At 39.4% G+C, this 17013-nt stretch overlaps 1 protein-coding gene across 3 annotated transcripts; it reads left to right on the top strand.

Annotated features, from left to right (window-relative positions):
• Nucleotides 1-326: 326 nt before the first annotated feature.
• On the top strand, nt 327-10508 carry znf639 (zinc finger protein 639). 3 transcript variants are annotated; one of them, NM_001006815.1, is given in 6 exon segments: nt 469-483; nt 3572-3642; nt 4442-4537; nt 7727-7834; nt 8963-9935; nt 9937-10374. In NM_001006815.1, coding segments are annotated over 4 exon segments (1173 nt in total). In that variant the 5' UTR covers nt 469-483; nt 3572-3642; nt 4442-4452; the 3' UTR covers nt 9944-10374.
• Nucleotides 10509-17013: the final 6505 nt, after the last annotated feature.

The raw sequence follows: 17013 nt of genomic DNA, 5'->3' as shown, positions 1-17013 counted from the left end.
ACAGAATATGTTTCAGAGAAATGTGTATAATCTTTTGTGTTTGGGTTGAAAGATCTCCTTACTAGATGCACATGTCAGTGTCAGACTGAGGCAGCTGTAGCCACCTGAGGACCTGACTCAGAGGCGCCCCTCATACTCATATAAATCCATTTGGCTGCTTTGTAAAGCAAGTGGATTGTGACAAAGGAATGTTTTATGAACATGTAGCATGTAGCCCGTGAGCAGCCCTTCCCCTACAGAATTGCGAGCTGGCAGTCTCTCACAGCGCTTTGTGCTATGGGAGCCCAGTAGGGGGCGCTGTGACGCTTCTCGCTTCCCCGCGCCCTTCTCTTTCCATTTTGTCCGTCGTTGGTCTGGGGCCTTGGGGAGGAGTGATCTCCATGTTGGTTAAGTTCCCGGCCTGTCAGCTAGAGAAGGACATGTCCTGGGTTATTTCGATCCATTTGGTGTACGCTTAATTCCGTGGCCCTCTGAGGAACTCAGGTGAGACTCAAGATGGATGCCATAGAGGAGATGCCTTTTTTGCAATATCTTGTGCTACTTTTAATCGTGCAAATCAGTTTGCAGGGGCTAGGATTTCTCATTTTGATTCTAATTGAGGCCCAGGCATTCATTCCCTATTTTTGTATGAGGTTTAGTGATTATATTACGTGTGTGTGTTAGAGTCTCGTAATGTGTGTACAACGGACTCACGTAGTGTGTGTGTGTGTGTGTGTGTGTGTGTGTGTGTGTGTGTGTGTGTGTGTCGCACAGGCAGTGTGGCTATTATCCCAGGCTCACACACTTACATGGTGCAATTCATCATGTATACATTCACATATTCTCCTATTTCCCTATGGCTAGGAAGAATACGAGTTTGTAAATAGATCTGTCTTTGTCCCCATCAGTCATTTATTGGGACACCCGCTATATAGAGCTTGGTACCTGCACAACGAGTTCTTATTGAGCAGAGAACTTTTACAGGGAACACTCATTTCTTGCCTTTATATCTCATCATAAAGCTGTATAGTATGTAGCCTGTGTGTTGCCAGAAACACCAACTGAGCATGAGCCGTAGTAATAATAAAATAGATATCTTTGTGGGCTAATACATTCTTTATTTATTATTCACATCTCACTGTGACTTCTAATATTGGAAACCAGATTCAGGGCATTCTCTTGTATCTACTGACTAGTACTGAAGGCTGATGTCATTTTGGACATCAAAAATTGCGTACAAGTCCTTAGAACCAGTTATAGGTTCTGGTTTTAAGTCCAATCACATATACTTGAACCACAGGAATGTATGCAAGTTTTTCTTAAAGGACATGTAAAGCCTACATTTGCCTACAATGTATATCAGTTGGGCACGTCTCCCCCACCCAAATGGCATCATTTGTACTGCATATATCCCCTACGCTTGCCAGCACCATCACATTTTCCTAAAGCAAATAGCAGCTTTCACCTGGTGGCCATATTTCCTCTGATACATTTAAATCTGCAAACAGCATATACACACACACAGACCCTTATTCAGCATACATTTCATCAAGAATACAGGCTCACACAGGCACAACTGTCTTTGATAAAAGTTCTGCTTTGTTTGAGCTGAGCTAAGGAGAGGAGGTTAGGAGAAAAAAACTGAAGCCGGCAGCTACTAGGCAGCAATGCCGTCTCTTCACTGGCTGCTAGACTGGGGGGCGTGTTTAATAATCTGAGTTTAGAACAACTGAGCATGCCCACAAGCCAACAGCCAAAGCAAATTCCAGAGGGAGGGGGCCGAGTGGGTTAGAGGAGGAGAAGGAAATCTAAGTGATAAAGGGGACAACCAGTGTGCCAGGTAGTGCTGGGCGGTATACCGCCATATACCGAATACCGTTTTTTTTTTTTTTAAAAACGATATTCATTTTTGAAATACCCCCATACCGGTGAAGATCGGGGTGCGCCCGTGCGTACTGACGTCACGTACGCACGGGGCGCGACCCGAAGCGGCAACAGAAGCGGCACGGGCCGCATCGCTGGCCAACTTGCTGTATGGGGGGTGGTGCTTATAAATAATAATCCTAATTATAAGAGGAAAGTGGGGGGGAAAGCTTCCTGCTTAGCTGGTCACATGCTCCCTCTACTGGCGCCTCACTGGGACAAACCATACAAAATTGCACATTCCAAGTACAGAACTGCATGAAGCAGTGCTTCATATACCGATTTAGAACCTCTGAGGAATTGTACCAACACAAGCCTTTCCATATATTTTCAACTTTGTTCCCTGTGGATTAAATACTAATTGTTAGAGCTGGGCGGTATGACCAAAAATTTATATCACGGTATTTTTCAAAATTATATCGGTATCACGGTATTTGACGGTATATAAATAAAAAATAAATAATAAATATTGGTGGCCCCCCACCCCCCCCAACAACAACCCCAACAACCCCAGCCCCCCCCAACACCAACCCCAGCCACAACCCCCCCAGCCAGCCCCCCCAGCCACAACCCCCCCAACCCCAGCCACAACCCCCCAGCAGAACTTACCCAACTTGTTGTTCCTCCAGCTCCAGCGATGCGTCCTAGCGACGTCGCGTGCGCGCTGACGTCACATGCGCGCCGACGTCACGTACGCACGGGCGCAACCCGGATGTGATTGGAGAAAAACAGCAGGAGGCGCGCATACCGGTATAGCGGTATGTTTAAAACTCATACCATTTTTTTTTAAAAAACCGGTATACCGGTTAAACCGGTATACCGCCCAGCACTACTAATTGTCTCAATAGCAATATTTAGGGGCCCTGGCCACCAATGTTAATTGGAAAAAAAAATACCGTCAAATACCGTGACACCGATATAATTTTGAAAAATACCGTGATATAAATTTTTGGTCATACCGCCCAGCCCTAGTGCCAGGTATTTAAAGATTTCAAAGAGGCTGTTCACTGATTACGTTTTTGTGTGTGGGGTTTACATGTCCTTTAACATAGTGCCTTGTGTGCATACAAAGAAAAAAAAAAGTCCCAGACTGTTCTGAATGCTGAAGACTTATTTTTCAATTAGGCCATCATTCAGGAATTTTCTTTTTTTACAAGCAGACTAGTGGGCTACATAGATGGAGGCTAAAGGGTGCAGAGCTGCTTTAATGTGTGCAGCCTTTGCAGCATGTAGTCATTCCTCTTTATCTACAATAATTTGTCACTTATTGTGCAGAATGCTGATTGTGTACTCCATTTTAGGGCCCATATAGAGTTGCAAATTTAATATAAAATCATTCTGACTCTCTTCGATATCCACCTGCAAGCTGAGCATAGGATACTGTACAATTTGGCTTAATGTACAATCTGTCTAATGTGATTGCTCAACTGATACAACCAAACTAACCAGTAGAGCACAATACACAGGGTGAATTTGGACATAAAACCCAATTTGATAGTGTAGTTTTATGCTGTACAGATAATCACTATTTGCTCAAAAATGCATTATGCAGCTCCAGTACTATGATTTGATAGAATGTATTGGGGGCCAGAATTTTAAATTTAACTGTGCAAAACAAAATCAAGAGCATTTGTGTTTCTTTTACAGTTTTGTTTTCATTTTCTTACAGGCTTAGTGGTTGCCCGTTATTGGTTGTATCAGCTCTTCCTGTGTGTAGTTTGAGTGAATAGGAAATCTGCTGTAAGTACTGTATCAGTTCCCTATTAAGTGTGGGCACGCACAACAGAATTTTGTGTATTTAAAAAAAAAAAAAAAAAAAAAACACACAATTTTGTACTATTCTGACCTTAGCACACTTTTCAAAAATGCACACACAAGTTTAACATCTGAGCACAAAAGAACTTCTTTGCGCACATAGCCGTGAAGGAATTAGAGGGAATGTTGGTCCCAACGCCATGTTCTCTCTAAAGGGATAGAAAATTGAATGCTTCAAAATGAAGGAATAATGTCTTCCCTTATGGAAAAATTGATTTACTTCCAAGTACAGGGCAGCAGTTAGCATGGTTAAAAAATTTGCAGTGGTGGATGTATAGCAGGTAACGACTTGCACTTATTTGCAGGGCTACATAGTGGTGTAAAGGAGGTAATAATGAGCACAAATAATATGACATATTTGATGAAAATCCTCTGAAAAGTTCCTTTTCAGCTCTCTGGGGTCTTATGGTTGTGTGAGCGAACCGCAGTTTCTTGTGCATCCACAACCTGTGGAGTGGACACTGGGACTGATATAGCGTGAAGTTGTTTCGTTGCACAGTCGCTTGCTAACTGGGCCAGGCAGACATTTCCAGTCTTGCACTATCTGTTCAATCACCAGACAAGCACACTCACTTAAATTGTAAATGGAGTTAGATCTGTTCTACGTAACTGTAAAAATATATTCATGTGAGTGTGCCTCTCGCTAAGATAAAGGATTATTTTTTGTTCTGTGTGTCAAATCTTGTTTTAATGCCCTTTGAGTAAGTGTTTCTTCTGTGTGCAGCTTGCCGCGACATGAATGAGCATCCAAAGAAAAGAAAAAGGAAGACTTCTTTCCCATCACGATATGCTGGGCAGGGTTCCGCTGTTCCTCCTCCTGGTAAATTCTTTAGGGTTCAAAAGTATTTATATCTCTAAACTGGCCACTGTATTTTTTTTTTTTTTGTATTTGTGAGCTATATAAACAACAGCCTTCTCATGACTGACAGGTGAAGGTATGGGATCATTATATTATATTTACTAACATCATATAAAAATATGCAGTTGATTTGATTTATGTTGCATTAGATAACATCAGTTGCAAGGTATTTTCTTATTAGAAACTAATAACATATCAAGCAAAAGGATGAATGAGGAAACATGGCACTGTAGCTGTTCAGAGCACTTTGGGAAACAGGTTTCTGCATAATAGATCCTAAATCTTTGATTCTTTCTTACAAATTGTGTTCTTTCCATCAGTTAGCAAAAATATCCTGAAAATGCAAACACAATGATATCCCGTAATATTCCCTTTAATCGCACTGTTTTGCCTACCACTATGTTACGGCACTGCTCCGTAAATCTGCATACTTTAGATTTCAAGGGCCCAACAGTAGGTTTACCCTAGGAAACCATGTTTTTAGTGGAAAGGCTTTCTGACAAATTCAAAAATAGGTAAAAATGTATTTCTTCCCAAAACTGCAATGCTTTCCTCAAGTTTACGATTTTCATAAATAAATTCTAAAAACATTGAAAAATCATGGCTTCTTGCAATTTACAAGATGTAATCTCCCACAGGTTTCTAGATACCAACATAATGCATCATAAATATGAATTGCAGAGGTTTTGTAAATCTCTTTGCATAGATTTGTATGTAATCATGGCTGAAACTCTGGCAGCTGTAAATAATCACCCAAATGCATGTTGTCATAACATGCACTAACAGTACATTTTTTTTTTTCTCTCTTAAAGGAGAAGGAAGGGGTTACTCACTGAGGGGTGCCTAACAAGAATTGCAAAGCTGCAATGAGTTAGAAGAAGGCAAATAATTCAAAAACTATGAAAAACAAATAATAAAGACTAATTAAAAAATTAATTAGAATTGGCTTTTCTATAACATACTAAAAGTTAACTTAAAGGTTAACCACCCCTTAAAGGTACCTATTCTAAACAGTTTAGTATAGGTATCAGTGTATATATAGTTTATATATGTGAGTGTATTGATAGGTCTGTAAAGGTTTGTGTATATATTTATATGCACTGGGGGTAATTTGGATGGGTTGAACTTGATGAACTTTTGACTATTTCATACCCTGTATTAACTGTGTTACTGTGTATGCATTTTCACTCCGAAATGTGTTCCGTATGTCTGGCGCAGTGCCTGCAGTACAAACAGGAGGAGCAAGCAGATTGGTTGTTTTTTGGCTGACTTTATATGTATGCTGAGAAACACTGGCACAGGGCTAATTCCAATGGTATTCACTAACTTGTATGATCTACACCCAAATTTTTTTTTTTTTTTCTAAGTTTTTATTTAGAGTTTTAACAACAAAAATAACAGTTTAAAGGAAAGAGAGAAAGAAAGAAGGACAAAGAGGAAGGTATACAGAGCTTTAGCGAGCCTGTCTGGACAGCCTCTGGAAATGTAGACCAAATTTTGTTTAGGTAGCACATCATTGACTAGTTTTTTCCAGAGGGTAAGCGAGGGGGCAGTTGTTGATTTCCAATTTAACAAAATGGCTTTTTTATCATAGAATAGCAATAGCAAGTAACACAACCGTTGATATACCGATAACCCCAAGTCCTCTAGCACCCCCCAATAAACATATCTTTGGAGAGTGAATGTTGGGAAAAGCCAGTGTTTCATTGATGTATTTCAGTACTGCTGACCATAGTTGTTGAATGGCTGGACATTCCCAAAATACATGAAGAAATGAGCCTACTGCTGTATTACATTTTGGACATAGGTCTGATGTTTGAGGGGGTATCTTTGCTAATCATCACGGTTAATAAATTTAATAAACCCATCTCTGATTGACATTATTTCGGGAATCTGGTCAAGAGCATCATCCCACATTTATTTCATCATCCAGGTCTGGTATATCGCTCTGCCATTTAGCCTTGGCCTTAGCTAGGGAGTTTGGGGTGGATTGCCATAGTAGACTATAAAACCACGACATAGCCTTACTCAAGTCCGGTCTATGCAGGTATTTTTCAAGTGAAGTATCCGTCACCTATATCGTCTAATAGGGAACTGGGCGTAAAAGGCATGCCTGAGTTGTAGGTAGCGGAAATACATGGCAGAGGGGAGCTGAAACTCAAGCTGTCTTGATGCCTTTACTTGCCCATTGACTAATCTCGGGCATAGTCAAAATGGTCCAGTGTTGGATTGCCCCATAAAGGAGTTTGAGGAGACCAAATCTGAGGGGATTTCTGTGTTTGTTGGAGAGATCTTAGAAAGATCGTAATCACAGTGAGCATTGGGGTAGTGGTGCGGTAGTAGCGTGAGGGGCCTCGGTAGGGGAGTTTAGTTAGAGCTTCTAAAGAACTAAAGGGCCGTGGCTTCAAGCATGACAGCTGGGTTGTCTGCTGCTGGCGTGAACCACCAGTGTGCATAAACAAGCTGACTGGCCCAAAAATACAGTTTAAAATCTGGCAATGCCAGCCCGCCTTTGGTTCTGGGCGCCTGTAAGATTTTTATATTGAGGCGGGGATGTGCACTAGCTCAGAGAAATCCCAGAATTATTTTATTAAGGTGATTAAACCATTAGGCTCTGGGGATTACCGGGGACTAAAAAGGTGTAGTTAAATTTAGGGAGAAATACCATTTTAAGCAGGTTAAGTTTACCCGGTGGAATGGATTTTGATACAAAAATGTGTACGTGTTTCTGGGCCAAAATTTGCTCCATGTGCCTGCACCCTAGCTACTGAGGCACAAGTTGCACATTTAAAAAAACAAAATTCACGTTTTGTGGTAATGCATTGCAGATTTCTACAAACCTGGGAACATAGAGTACCCCTCACAGGCTCAGTATTTACCTACTTTCTAAGTAATTAAATGAGCTTTATGTACGTGATATAGTCATAAGTATCCTGTATCAGTAACAGTATATGCTGGTAGGTTACCTAACTTGTCTTACTTTGTGGATAGTCATTAGATGGAGGAGCTGATGTCTAAGATATTGCAAATGAGATTGGTGTACATTACAGTTGCACTCAAATATTTTAAAATGTGTGTTTGAGTAAAAATGCACAGTATTTAATATGTGTTGAGAATCTAAATCAAATTATTTTCCCCCTTTGGTTACAGATGTTGCTGGTCCGGTGAAAACTACAGAAAACAATGGAATATTCTTTGACCACTGTTACAGTGTCTGTCCAATAGTACAAGTGGATCCCAAACCTCAAGAGATTGAAGGTAAGTCCCATATATTTTGTCTCGGCTGTTTTTTGCTGATAAGTGAGAAGAGGATATTTTGTTGTTTGGCTGGCAAACAGAAAGCTCCACCCTAACCCATCTTAAAGGGATACAATTATCCTAAATTTTCCAATTTGAAAATTATTCGCTAAAAATGTATTATGCATAACTTTCATAAATAAATTCTTTATAATTTCTGTAGGGTTGTTTTCCTGTTTACTTGGTAAGCATTCCTATGTTAATAATTGTAATTATTCCTGTTCAGGATTCAAAAATATCATATAGGGTGGTTGATTTACTAACCTTGTTAAATTTCATTCGGCAGTTAACCAACAACAACCAGTCAGGGACTACTTTTCAGCAGACATTTAGTTTATAATCCAGGATTCGGACAAGATTTGGCCTTTTTTAGCAGGATTCAGTCGGATCCACAATCCTGTCAGAACCGTATCCGAATCCTTAAAATCACATGACTTTTTGTCAAGTAAATGCGGAAGTTGAAAATGTAACCTTTCCATGGCCTAATTTACATATGTAAATTAGTGTTCGGTACATAGCTGGAACATAGATCTAATGATTGCTATAATGAGCTAGTTTGGTGCAATGTAGCACTTCGTAAAATCCTAGTTATAAACAGACACAGAACTTCTGCCTTATAAAGCAAATAAAGAAGACTTATGTAGTTAAACCTAAGCACTAATAAGAATAACTGATTCAGATAACTGATTGACCCCCCCAACAAGCAGATAGTAAAACTAAAAGTTAATATAAAGGCAAAAATCATTGTATTATTTGAGCCAACCATTGTAGCATTTTTTTTTCTTTCTAAGAAAGTGAGATTGTACCCTAGTTTGTTGTCGAGAGCACAAAACACAATGAACAAAGTCTTGCTTGTAATCGCTGCTCCCTTATATATCATAAGTTCAACCACTGCCAAGTGAGTGTGCATTACACAGGTGGCCAGAACAGTAACTGCACTTTTAAGATTAAAAAAACATGACAGGAATGCTTTTGTCAGTGTAAAAGACAAATGCAGTTTCATGTTAAAGCCAAGTACGGGTTTGCTTGCTTTCAGGTCTGGTTTTGCAGGACGTGTTTATTTATTTTGTCATTCTGTTTGCATTACAGAAGAACTCAGTGTTAATGGAGACATCACAGATGTTTGTGATTCCCCAACAATAATACCTCAGCCAGTTCATGAAGATGTAATTGTAGAGGTTCTCACAGAAGAGGCAGAGAGTGTTCCATCACCTGCCATTGAAGAGGAAATAAAAGATATCCCACTTCAGATGAATGAAAGTCCTGAAAACAGTCCATCTTCCAATCTGACCACTCCACAAAAGTGGCCCTTACTGAGGGCCAACAGTAGCGGCCTATTTCGATGTGAGCAGTGTGATTACAACAGCAAGTATTTCTCTGATTTAAAGCAGCACATGATTTTGAAACACAAGTGCGCAGAGTCTCACATCTGCAAGGTGTGCAAGCAAACCTTCTTGAGTGAGGAGTTACTACTGGAACATGGGAAGCTGCATGAGGAGGAGGAGGAGTTAGTCTGTAAACACTGCGACTACAAGACCAGTTCCTTTGAAAGCCTTAATCAGCATGTGGCAGATGCTCACTTCAATGACTTCCTGTACTGGTGTGAGCAATGTGACTTGCAGTTTTGTACAAGTAGTGAACTTTACCTTCACTTCCAAGAGCATAGCTGTGACGAACAATACTTGTGTCAGTTCTGTGAGCATGAGACCAATGATCCAGAAGATCTGCACAGCCATGTTGTTAATGAACACACGTGCCGGCTAATAGAACTGAGCGACGCCTATAACAACGGAGAACATGGGCAGTTCAGCCTTTTAAACAAAATTAGCTTTGATAAATCCAAAAACTTTTTTGTTTGCCAAGTGTGTGGGTTCAGCAGTCGGCTCCATACTAATGTGAATAGGCATGTAGCGATTGAACACACACGATTTTTCCCTCATGTTTGTGATGATTGTGGGAAAGGCTTTTCTGGCATGTTAGAATACAGTCAGCATTTAAATTTGCATTCCTCTGAAGGGGTCTATTTGTGCCAGTATTGTGAGTATTCGACTGGTCAACTTGAAGATCTGAAAACTCACTTAGATTTCAGGCATTCTACAGATATGCCCCATAAATGCAGGAAATGCCTACTGAGGTTTGGATCAGAAGAAAAACTTAATAGTCATCTTCTGTCTCATGAAAAAGATTAATTGTCTAAGGATATGCTCCTTTGATGGAACTGCTGCTCCAAAGTAATGGTTTCTGGAGTCAGCTAAAGATGCATTCTTGTGCACATGTATCTATATTTAAATCTATCTTAAAACCTGCCACTGGTATTCAAGCCAGTGTCCTTGGTGTATTGTAGTTCTTATTCCAAGCAAAAAACTGAATGTCATTGTGTTCATTTGTCTGACTTCCCTTGGAAGTGTAATGATAAACAGTATCCGGTTGTAAACACTCCTGTCTTTTTAGTTGTTTAAATAGCTTAAGTAAGGTAAGAAACGTAAAATTAAAAAAAAAAAGCATTTTGTGATTGTATTTATGGATAATACTGATCTACTTTGTATTATCAGTGGATTTGATTTGCAAACAAGCCAACTGTTTGATATTGTGTATGATTGCAATGCAGATCTGATAAACAGGTTTTAAAGAATAAGCCTTGGCTATGATAGATTTTCTTTGGTTGTTGTGTTTGAACTAATGATATGCAAAATCGTTAAGCTCTAAATGAAAGAGAAGCCCATGCTGACTATGTATGAACTAAGCTCCGCAAACTAATGCTAAAACTTAACAAGCAGAATGTTTTTGAAACTGTCGCCCCAAAGGAACGAGGTTCCTTGTTTATTAGTGACTTGGCACTGCAATACTACAACTTATCCTTTCACTGCCAGACAAATTGGTTACTAGTGGCACTTTTATTTGCCAGACAGTTTTTGAACATTTTGTACTCTTTCACTTTCAAAATCTGCTAGTATCTATAAAGAGAGAAAAAAATCATTTTTATATATCAGTCATTTTATGCACAAAAAACCCAACTGATATGGGAAAGTCTCATGTCTCCCAAATGCGCCACTACCAAATATATATATAGTTTTGTGGACATTTCTAACTTGTATAGGTCAAACACTCCCAGCACTCCACCACAAAATATACAAAGCATCACTCAAGAAATCTGCATACTTTAGATTTCAAAGTCCTCTAATGCTAGGTTTACCCAAGGAAACTATACATTTTTGGGATCTACACATTCTGCACAAATCCAAAATAGCTTTCAATTTTTTTTTTTTTTTAAATATATACATATTTTTGATTGTATATCACAGGATCTTATCTTTTGCAGGTCATTAGGACTAACATAAACAATCCTACGTATACATGCCAGGGGTCTACTGGTCTTCTTTGTGCATAGGTTTACCTAAATATGTGGCATGTAGAGAGTTAGCGACTTATGCTATTTCTGAAAATTGCCTAAAAACGTTGCAGTTTGCTGCATTTATCATGCACAATTTTTTACAAAGAAAATAGCCCTAAATATGGATGCCAGAGATTTACTAAAAGTACCAGGCTAAAGTTGGCAGCTTTTATAATTTCTGAAAATCACATCAAAGCTTCCACATTGCAGCATTTTATTTCTAACATGTCATTGACATACCCCATTCTGTTTACCTAATTATGTGGTATGAGTGATGAGCAAATCTGTCCCTTTACACTTACCTAAAAATTTGCAAAATGATAGGAAAATTAGCAAAATGGCAAAAAAAACATGAAACACATTTGTTGGGCAAAAAGTTTCATGACGGATTTTTGCTGAAGTTTCGCTGCCAAATAATCACATTTTAGGTGAAAAACAACATACAAAATGGTAAAATGAAAAAAGTAAAAAACCCTTTTGTGAGTGTTTGTGTATACACGTGTGTACGCTTTGAAAAGTTGTGACGGTGTAAAAAATAAATGCAACAAAAAAAAAAAAACTAAAATGTGTGTTGAGCATGGAAGTATGTAAATGAAGGCTACTTTCTGAAGCAGAAGGGACACTGTCATTGCTAGAGGGGTCCTGGGGGTCTGCAGAGTGCTGCACAGCACAAATAGCAGACATGCAATTGGATCTGTTCTGTCATGACAGTCATCACAGGACCATCATGATAGCCCACTTGGGTTGTTGTCGCCCATGGGCTGTCATTACTCCTAACCCTCTGCACTGGCAGATATGTTCTTTATAGTTTGTGCTTTTATCTGCCAGCATGTAGGAATTTGGCAGGCAATGAGTTAAACCCAGCACTAGCCCCTTTCCTCTGGCACATGCCTAGTATTACTGGAGTAGTTAATTTTCAGAAAACTTATTGTTTCTAATAGTACAGCAAAAATAAATACTGTTGTCAGTTCTACTTCTTACACTTTTTCTAAACTGTGTGTAGTTAAATGAATTTCCTCCTACTCAAATGATTGCCATACATGGGTTGATTGTCTACGTTCTCCAGCCTATTGGCCCATATGAATGGAAGGATTGCATACAATGAGCCACGCATTCTATAAGCCTGACTCCACTTCCAGCAGAAGTGGAACCTGCTTTATATCCATATCCATAGTATGTGGATGTTGCTTGTGATTAGTGGCCTATTATACACACAGATAATAATGTTTGTCTGTGTGCGCATATGGCCACCTTAAGAGAGCATTGCATGCCAGGTTGCTGACTCTTTGCAGTAGAGGGGGCAGTTAATTCTTAAAGTTTTATTATGTTTACAGATCTAACTATTATGAGCAAATTTTCACTTTTTTCTCATCATTTTTTATAATATTTGCCTTATTAGACCGCCCCCATTGTGCCTTCTTCCAACTGACAATGTTATATGGTTATCAGGGTGACACACACACACTGGTTTTGAGGCTGCAGGTTTATAGTTCTTATTTTTTATTGCTTTGGTTTATATTTTGCACTTTCCTATTTTTACTTCCAAACTGCTGCCTAGTGTTGGTTGAGCCCTAGCAATTAGATAACATTTAAAACTAGAAAGGGAAGTTTGAGAACAAACTTCATGTTGGGTTGAAAAACATGACGTCACTGAATGGGCTCTGCCCACTTTCTCTAACCTTGGAGCACAGTAATACAGTAAAAACCACTGTGCAAAGTTTGGGGACCCTGGTTTTAATAGTGTCTGAATGGCAGCAACTTAAATTTCCCCACTCAAAGTCAACGAGTGACATCTGATTGGCGGTTGGTGGCTCCACCCCCTTTTTCTAACCTGGAACTGCAGTTACCCAGTGACTAATTCTGCAAAGTTTAGGGACCCTAGGATTTATAGTTAAAGAACGGCAGCAGTTTAAACTTAAACCAATAAAAGTCAATAGGTGAATTGTGATTGGGGGTTGGTGGCTCCGCCCACCTTTTCTAACCTTGAGTTGAAGTCACCCAGTGACAAACAGTGGGCACCCTGGCATAAATAGTGTGAGAATGGCAGCATTTTAAATTTAAACCAATAAAATTCAATGGATGAAATCTGTTTCGCTGTTAGTGGCCCAACCCACTTTTCCTATTTTTTAACTGCAGTCCCCCAGTGACCAACTTTGCAAATTTTTGGGACTCAGGCATAAAAATTGTGAGACTGACAGCATTATACACTTCACCATTGAAAGTAAATAGGTGAAATGTGATTGTGATTTTTTTTTTTTTTTTTCAAACTTTGAACAGCAAATACCCAGTGACTAACTCTGGAAACTTTAACAACCCTGGAATTAATATTTAAATAATGGCATCAGTTTAAATATAAACCAATGAAATCTAATAGGTGGAAATGGATTTGCTGTTGGTGGCTCCTCCCACTTGTTCTAACCCTCAATATGTAGTCATCCAGTGACTGACTGTGCAAAGTTTGGGAACCCTGACATAAATAGTGTGAGAAAAGCAGCATTTTAAATTTAGACAAAAAAAAAAAAAATAGGTGAAGTCTGATTGGCTGTTGGTGGCTCCACCCACTTTTTAAAACCTAAAAATGCAGTCCCCTAGTGACCCTGGTGTTAATACCGTGAGAATGGCAGCAGGTTGAATTTCCCCATTGAAAATCAATAGTTAAAATCTGATTGGCTGTTGGTGGCTCCACCCACTTTTTCTAACTCTGAACCGCAGTTACCTGCTCTGCAAAGTTTGGAGACCTTAGTATTAATATTTAAAGAATGGCCGCAGTTTAAATTTAAACATATGAAGTATATAGGTGAAATCTGATTGGTTGTTGTTGGCCCCACCCACTTTTCTAAACATGAAACATAGTCACCCAGTGACAAACTGTGCAAAGTTTGGGGACCCTGACTTAAAACGTGAGAATGGCAGCAGTTAAAATTTCCCCGCTGAAAACAATGATAGAAATGTGATTGGCTTTTGGCAGCCCCGCCCACTTTTTCTAACCTTGAGTATGAAGTCACGCAGTGACTGTGGAAATTTTGCGAACCCTAGCATCAAACCAATAAAATTCAATAGGTGAAATCTGATTGGCTGTTGGTGGCCCCGACAACTTTTTCAAAACTAAAACTGCAGTATCCTAGTGACCAACTGTGAAAAGTTTGGGGACCCTGGTGTTAATACTGTGAGAATGGTAGCAGGTTGAATTTCCCAATTTAGAGTCAATAGGCAAAATCTGATTGGCTGTTGGTGGCCCCGCCCACTTTTTCAAAACTAAAGCTGCAGTCCCCTAGTGACCAACTGTGAAAAGTTTGGGGACCCTGGTGTTAATACTTTCAGAATGGCAGCAGATTGAATTTCCCCATTGAAAGTCAATAGGTAAACTCTGATTGGCTGTTGGTGGCTCCACCCACTTTTTCTTACCTTGTACCACAGTTACCTGGTGCCTAACCATGCAAAGTTTGGGGACCCCGGTGTTATTACTGTGAGAATGGCAGCAGGTTGGATTTCCACCAAGTCAATAGGTAAGATCTTATTGGCTGTTCACAGCTCCTCCCACTTTTAGGTGTCCAACAATCAGCATATTTTCATTCAGGCTGAGCTCATGACTGTGTGATTCAAGTTTGGGGAGTGTAGCCTCAAAGCTGCAAGATTAGCAGCAGTTCCATTTTTACCATGAAAGTCATTGGGTAAAATTTGATTGACTGTTGTTGGCCCCTCCCACTTTGCAAATTTTTTTTTTTTTTTTAAACTTGAATGCGTAGTCACCCAGTGACTGACTGTGCAAAGTTTGGAAACCCTGGCATCAAACCAATAAAAAGCAATAGGTGAAATTTGATTGGCTGTTGGTGGCTCCACCCACTTTTCAAAACTAAAACTGCAGTCCCCTAGTGACCAAGTGTAAAAAGTTTGGGGACCCCGGTGTTATTACTGTGAGAATGGCAGCAGGTTGGATTTCCGTCAAATCAATAGGTAAAATCTGATTGGCTGTTCACAGCTCTGCCCACTTTTGGGCATCCAACAATCATCATATTTTCATTCAGGCTGAGCCCATGATTATGTGATTCAAGTTTGGGGAGTGTAGCCTCAAAGCTGTAAGATTGGCAGCAGTTTCAATTTCCCCATAAAAGTCAATGGGTGAAATTTGATTGGCTGTTGTTGGCCTCTCCCACATTGGGGTCATCCAACAAATATTGCTGTTTCATTCGGGGTGACCCCATTATTATGTTATTCAAGTTTGGGGGGTGTAGCTTGAAAGCTGCAAGTGCGGCAGCAGTTTGAAAATCTTCCCTGCCAAAGTCAATGGAAAAATTGGGGGGTTCGGAGCAGCGCCACAAAAAGACGGGGGGCACAATCGCTTTGAAAAGCACAAGCAACCTGGTCCGCTATAGGGCGAAGAAGTGTGGGGAGTTTGGGTGTTGTACCCCTAAAACTGTAGGAGGAGTAGCGTTTAGAAAATGGGGGGCGCTAAGAATAAGAAGAAGAAGAAGAAGAAGCGGAAGAATAAGCCAAAGTAGAAGAACAGTGTGTCGCGGTTTTCAACCCAACATAACAATATGCATAGTACAAATACACAGACACCTAGCAGATGCAGGAAAATGCAATTATACATAGCAGGGCTTATTTAAGACAAACAGGGGAGCTCTAGATATGAATAGTGGGGTGTGCAGTGAATCTGGATAATGTAGATGAACTAGAACCTTCAACTTTCTGTAATTGGAAAGGTGGTGTTGTTCCCTGGAGTAAGCGCTTGTTCAGTTTGTACAAAACTCTGCCATAGGCCTGGCCTCATAATCTATAGGAATTGAATCTTCTGTAGATATTGTATTATGAAAATAATTTTTTTTCTAAAAATGTACTTTGGAGATGACTTTAATGCTGGCTCTGACTGAGAGACACAGGTATTTGGCAGATAGGCAGGGCTGCCATCGAAAACACACTTTTTTCTCCGTAAAATACAAAATATGCTAAATATATATATATTTATATATAGTATACTAGACTGTATTTAATTATTGTTTTTAGAAATGATGGGCCCATTAGGCTTGGACTCCCTGTACCCCCAAATGGCTGCCCAGCTCTGATCCATTAACGGTTTCCTAAAGCAAAGTAATATTAAGGCAGTAATCTAAATTGGATATTATTTATTATATATTTATTATGAATTACACTTATTTAGCCATAGCCCTGTTTAATACACTGTTATTATATTACATTAAAATATTGTACAAAATTGCCTTGGGGCGCAGTGGGGGGGCTGTAGCTTGCATGTTGGGAGCTGTACTGAATAAAATTGTTGAAGTGACAGAAAAAACTGCTTCTCCTTATGGTTACCCAGCAATACAATAAGATGAAAGCAAAGATCTAATTGATTGCTATAGGTAACTGTGATCGTTTAATTTAGCACCCATGTTTATAAATCCAGGCCCAGAGTGTATTTTCCCCTTTTTTGCCTCTCTCCAACTTACTACACTTACTACACAGTTGGTTGGCATTGTAATCCTTATTTTATTTAAAAATGTTATTGCACAAATGCAAAAAATAGCTGCATTTACTTATTAGAGAGAATAAATATAGACTGTCATGTAAAGCAGGGCAACCACAGGACTTAAAAAAAGTATGGTGGGAAAAAAAAAACTTTATTTGTTAACAAATTTCTTTTTCACCACACTTTTAAATCCTGTGAGTGCCCTGCTTTATATATATATATATATATATATATATATATATATATATCAATCCAAATGGTGTCCACACTCCAAGGCTC

Source organism: Xenopus tropicalis, chromosome 5, assembly GCF_000004195.4.
Source record: "Xenopus tropicalis strain Nigerian chromosome 5, UCB_Xtro_10.0, whole genome shotgun sequence".
In the NCBI taxonomy this organism is placed as follows: domain Eukaryota; kingdom Metazoa; phylum Chordata; class Amphibia; order Anura; family Pipidae; genus Xenopus; species Xenopus tropicalis.
This window is presented reverse-complemented; position numbering and strand designations above follow the sequence as displayed.

What these genes read in the sequence shown, in the direction of transcription:
- znf639 (XM_012962889.2), top strand. Translation starts at nt 4,453, where the DNA reads ATGAATGAGCATCCAAAGAAAAGAAAAAGGAAGACTTCTTTCCCATCA. An exon ending in TTCCGCTGTTCCTCCTCCTG is followed by an intron (nt 4,538 to 7,726) that starts GTAAATTCTTTA and finishes CTTTGGTTACAG; the next exon opens with ATGTTGCTGGTCCGGTGAAA. An exon ending in CAAACCTCAAGAGATTGAAG is followed by an intron (nt 7,835 to 8,962) that starts GTAAGTCCCATA and finishes TTTGCATTACAG; the next exon opens with AAGAACTCAGTGTTAATGGA.